Genomic DNA, 5,187 nt, shown 5'->3' with positions numbered 1-5,187 from the left:
GGATCATAGTTTTAAATCTATGTCATAGTCATCCATGTTTGACACATGTATACCTGTGGATTCATTTTGATATTTGGCAAAACTAATACAATTATGTAAAGTTTAAAAATAAAATAAAATTAGAAAAAAAATAAATAAATAAAAAAACTATGGTCTTTAGACAACCTGAATGTTAGTATACCTATACCAGATTTAGAGGAGAATTCATAAATTTTCCCCAGACAGGAACAACTTCACACCTTTGCATAAATACAAGGTTTCTTTGTTGCTTTTTTGCAGCAGCTCTGCTAGTAAAAAGCTGATATCCACTGGCAGTCAATTTCATCGAAGTCCCACTGGCCCGTCTCCTCCCTAACCAAACATATATCATAGTTCAGACTAGCTCTGGGGTACGCTATCATTAATTAGTGACATGTAAGAATCAACACTGTGAAGGAAAAATTTAAATACTTGTAAAGTTACTAATGAGTCAAACTCCCAATGTCATTTTGTAATAGTTCTCTATGAAGTTTAATTAACCTATTTCCATTCAAAGATGTGATTAAAATTGTAGATACCATAGTGTGAACATTTTCTTTGTAACTAATTGACACATCTAAGTATTTGCCAATATTGTCCTTCTTTCATAAAACAAAGGGAATATGTAGCCCAGCCTATGACTTGATATATTTAAACATTTGTCAATATCTTCCTTATTCCATAAAACAGAGGGAAACAGTAGCCCAGCCTATGACTTGATGATCATGAACTATGAAGAAAAGAAGTTTGCCTGTATTTTTCCAACGCAAGTGATTTCATGAACGCCTCAGTTTAAACTGTGTAGACACCATCTGCTCTGTCTTTTACTCTCTGGTTCCTCCTCTTCCAGTAAGTGCAGCTCTCAGAAATCACTAAATCAGAAGGTCTGACCCTGAAAAGCTCTCTGGTTTCCTCCTGCCATGGGGTTGTTCAATATCACTCACCCTGCCTTTTTCCTTCTGACTGGTATCCCTGGCCTGGAGAGCTCTCAATTCTGGCTAGCAGGACCCCTCTGTGTGATGTATGCTGTGGCTCTTGGGGGCAACACAGTGATCCTGCAAGCTGTGAGAGTGGAGCCCAGCCTGCATCAGCCCATGTACTACTTCCTGTCCATGCTGTCTTTCAGCGACATGGCCATGTCCATGGCCACACTGCCTACCGTTCTCAGAACCTTCTGTCTCAATGCCCGCACCATTGATTTTGATGCCTGCCTAATCCAGATGTTCCTCATTCATTCCTTCTCCATGATGGAGTCAGGCATTCTGCTGGCCATGAGCTTTGACCGCTATGTGGCCATTTGTGATCCCTTGCGCTATGCCACTGTGCTCACTAACGAAGTCATCACTGGAATGGGTTTAGCAGTGACTGCTCGGAGCTTCATCACCCTTTTTCCTCTTCCCTTCCTCATCCAGAGGCTGCCTATCTGCAGGTCCAATGTCCTTTCCCACTCCTACTGCCTCCACCCAGACATGATGAAGCTGGCTTGTGCTGACATCACAATCAATATCATCTATGGACTCTTTGTTCTTATTTCCACGTTTGGCATGGACTTGTTATTTATCTTCCTCTCCTATGTGCTCATTCTGCACTCAGTCATGGCCATTGCCTCCCGTGAGGAACGCCTCAAAGCTCTCAACACATGTGTGTCACATATCTTGGCTGTACTTGCATTTTATGTACCAATGATTGGGGTCTCCATGGTGCACCGCTTTGGGAAAAATATTCCACGCTACATACATGTCCTTTTGTCCAACATCTACCTCTTCGTGCCTCCTGTGCTCAACCCTCTCATTTATAGCGCCAAGACAAAGGAGATCCGTAGAGCCATTGTTCACATGTTTCACCACATCAAAATGTGACTTCCACGTTTGGCTTTAAACTATAATGATCATTGTAGTCCTAGACTATCACCCACAGTGTTGTTATTATCATCATTGTTGATGTTGTTATCCTAAACATCATAATTATCATCACAAAGGTAGATTTACTGGGGGGTGGGGGAAGTAAAAGATCAGGAATGGAGATTCAAAACGTATAGGACAGAACAAATGTGTAACAATACATCTAACAAAAATCAATTTCATTCATAGAAAGATAACTATTGGAGTCAATTGAGTGATTAGACAAAACTTTGCAGAGGAAGATTAAGCTAGGAATCATTTTCTATAATAATAATTATTACTAATATAATACTAATTGTAGTATCTGTTTCCTAAAAGTGCCAGATTCAGTTCTAAATTATTTTGCATTAATTCATTTAATCTTTCTAACAATCTTATGAAGTATAGAGAATGAAATAAATCGTTCAAAGTAACTCACATAATGATCCAAGTGAGATTCAATACTAGTCTGTCTCCAGTGTTTGTACCCAACCACTGCAAATACTGCTTCTCTAACTGACATCACTATTAGCATTACAACTTCTTGAGGTATGCCAGACTGGGAAAGATAAATATCATATGACATTGCTTAAATGTGGGCTCTAGAAAAAGACTTGTTGTTCATTGTTCAGTTGCTGAGTCATGTCCTGCTCTTTGTGACCCCATGGACTGCAGCATGCCAGGCCTCCCTGTCTTTCACAGTCTGCTAGAGTTTGCTCAAACTTGTGTCCTTTCAGTAGGTTATGCCATCCAACCATCTTATCCTCTGTCATCCCCTTCTCCTCCTGCCCTCTGTCTCTCACAGCATCAGGGGTTTTTCCAATGAGTTGGTTCTTCACATCAGGTGGCCAGACTATTGGAGCTTCAGCTTCAGCATCAGTCCTTCCAATGGATATTCATGGTTGATTTCCTTTAGGATTGACTGGTTTGATCTCCTTGCTGTCCAAGGCACTCTCAAGAGTATTCTCCAGCATTACAGTTCAAAAGTATCAATTCTTCAGCACACAGCCTTCTTTATAGTCCAACTCTCCCATCTGTACTTGACCAGTGGAAAAAACATAGCTCTGACTACATGGATCTTTGTCGGCAAAGTGAAGTCTCTCTTTTTAATAGGCTATCTAGGTTTGTCATAGCTTTTCTTCCAAGGAATAAGTGTCTTTTAATTTCCAATAAATATCAAAACGAGTTTATAGTTTATAATTTACTTAGATATCAATAGCTTACTTAAAAACTTATATTAATAGCTTAAACAAATACATCTTATCTCAGAAAAAACACTTCTTTCTCCCCATGAGTCTGTTAATTAGGAAATTGGTCAACATTTATTAGTCAGAAATAATACATATACATTGGTGAATGAAATGGCAACCCATTCCAGTATTCTTGCCTGGTAAATCCCATGGACAGAGAAGCCTGGTGGCCTATAGTCCATGGGGTCATAAGAGTCAGACACGACTGAGTGACTAAACAACAGCAACATTAAAGCAATACATATACAAATTTACATACATACTCATATATAATGGATTATTTTTTTCTCTATTAAGAATATAAGGGCTTATCATTTTCAACCTCCTCAACAAATGTCTCTATAATCTATGGTCACTGTAAACAGGCTGTGTGTACACACCTGCATGTGCCCCATAGGTCCCTAACCAAGCAGGAGCTGGAAAGTGAGTGCTTCCAAACGCTGAAAGAAATTGCTATCACTATTTTGTTCAGTGATGCCTTACTTATTCAGAACTCAGATCAGCACATTTGTATTCAGCTGTTAGCACTGCTGAGGTTAAGAAACTCTGTTCTAATCAAAGATTTAAAAGAGTTAAATTAGAGGATTTAAATAAAGGTTTCTGAAGAGACCCCCTGGAAAGAGCTATCCCATCCCCCACCCCTCATACAAAAGAAAGGAATACAGAGGTGCATCCCACTGTCCCTGAATGAAAGGAGAGTTTCCACAAGGTTTCTACTCAGAAATCATAGGTCCCCTAAGTTGTGGGGAGAAAGAGACACAGAAGATCAGTTCCTTATTACCCCTGGAAATTTAAATAGAGCAATGAAAGTTACCTTGCTGTTCTGATAGCAGGATTGAGTAGGAGACTATTGCTGTTTTGAGGTAGGACATTTGTTTCACACAGAAAGGCTGCCTATTTCCTGAATGGCTACATGTTAGAGAGAGCTGGTGTGATGTGGCTGTAGATCCTGACCAGAAGAATGTAAAGGGGATCTGGGATGTAGACAGAGTCAAAAGCAATCACATAAAAATATATTAGTTAAAATTGATGTAGGAAATAGATGGACTCCTGGGCTGGACAACTAGTGTTTGTCAATTGGAGTACAACTGAAGCTTTGTTTTCCCTCAGAGATTCCAAGGACAAAGCTAGTGGCAAACGCTGAGCTTTGCTGGAGTAAAGAGATAACATGCAGAAGTTTCCTAAGATCAAGGAAACTTCCCTGACAGCAAAAAGGGTACAGAAAGGAGGGGTTGCTGCCCCATGGCACGTGATGCCGAGACTCCCACAGGTCTGTGTGGTAGAATCCATCTTAGGAAAAAGTTGCACAAGCATATTGGGGAGGGTCTTAGGGCAGGACAGGTGTGAAAAAGAAAACAAGATAATTGCGCAAAGATAGACTAAAACTGGACTCCCTGGTGGCTCAAGTGGTAAAAAATCTGCCTGCAGTGCAGGAGACCCAGGTTCAATCCCTGGGTCAGGAAGATCCCTTGGAGAAGGGAATGGCCACCCATTCCAGTATTCTTGAAAATTCTTCATGCCTGGAGAATTCCATGGACAGAGGAGCCTGGTGGACTATAGTTCATGGGGTCTCAGGGAGTTGGACATGACTGAGCAATTAACAGTTTCATTTTTAAACAAAGACCGGGGAGAACTACCCTATGTAAGTGATTTAAATCACCTCTTACTGCGATCTTCCTCATTATGAAGGACACTCACATCCTTTCTCTCTGGTTGTGTATTTTTGGCTTGATTTTGTCTTAAATAAGCAAACTATGTCTCTGTGTGCTCTCCCACATGTTATGCTGTATCTCTGATAATAAACTTTGTACTTATTTTTGCAGTTTTTGCTTCCTTGAGAAATTCATTTCTCACAAGAGGCAAGAGCCAGGGAAACTGTTTCTAGTCTCCAGCTGCTGGTGGACTAGCAGCTAGGATTCCTGGTTTTCATCCAGGCCACCTAAATCCAATTTCTAGGCAGGGAACTAAGATTCAAGACTACTCACTGCTGTCTCTTCAAGATCAAAATCAAGTGGAGAGGTCAAAGATGGAAAGAAATT

At 40.4% G+C, this 5,187-nt stretch overlaps 1 protein-coding gene across 1 annotated transcript; it reads left to right on the top strand.

Annotated features, from left to right (window-relative positions):
- The first annotated feature begins 938 nt into the window (after positions 1-938).
- On the top strand, positions 939-1,877 carry LOC102270236 (olfactory receptor 51I2). The gene has a single exon (XM_005906869.2). It carries the CDS (start codon positions 939-941, stop codon positions 1,875-1,877), a length of 939 nt encoding a protein of 312 aa, XP_005906931.2.
- Positions 1,878-5,187: the final 3,310 nt, after the last annotated feature.

This window comes from Bos mutus, unplaced genomic scaffold (assembly GCF_027580195.1).
Source record: "Bos mutus isolate GX-2022 unplaced genomic scaffold, NWIPB_WYAK_1.1 CTG200, whole genome shotgun sequence".
In the NCBI taxonomy this organism is placed as follows: domain Eukaryota; kingdom Metazoa; phylum Chordata; class Mammalia; order Artiodactyla; family Bovidae; genus Bos; species Bos mutus.
Note: the sequence above shows the minus strand (reverse complement) of the source record. Positions and strands in the feature narration are given on the sequence as shown.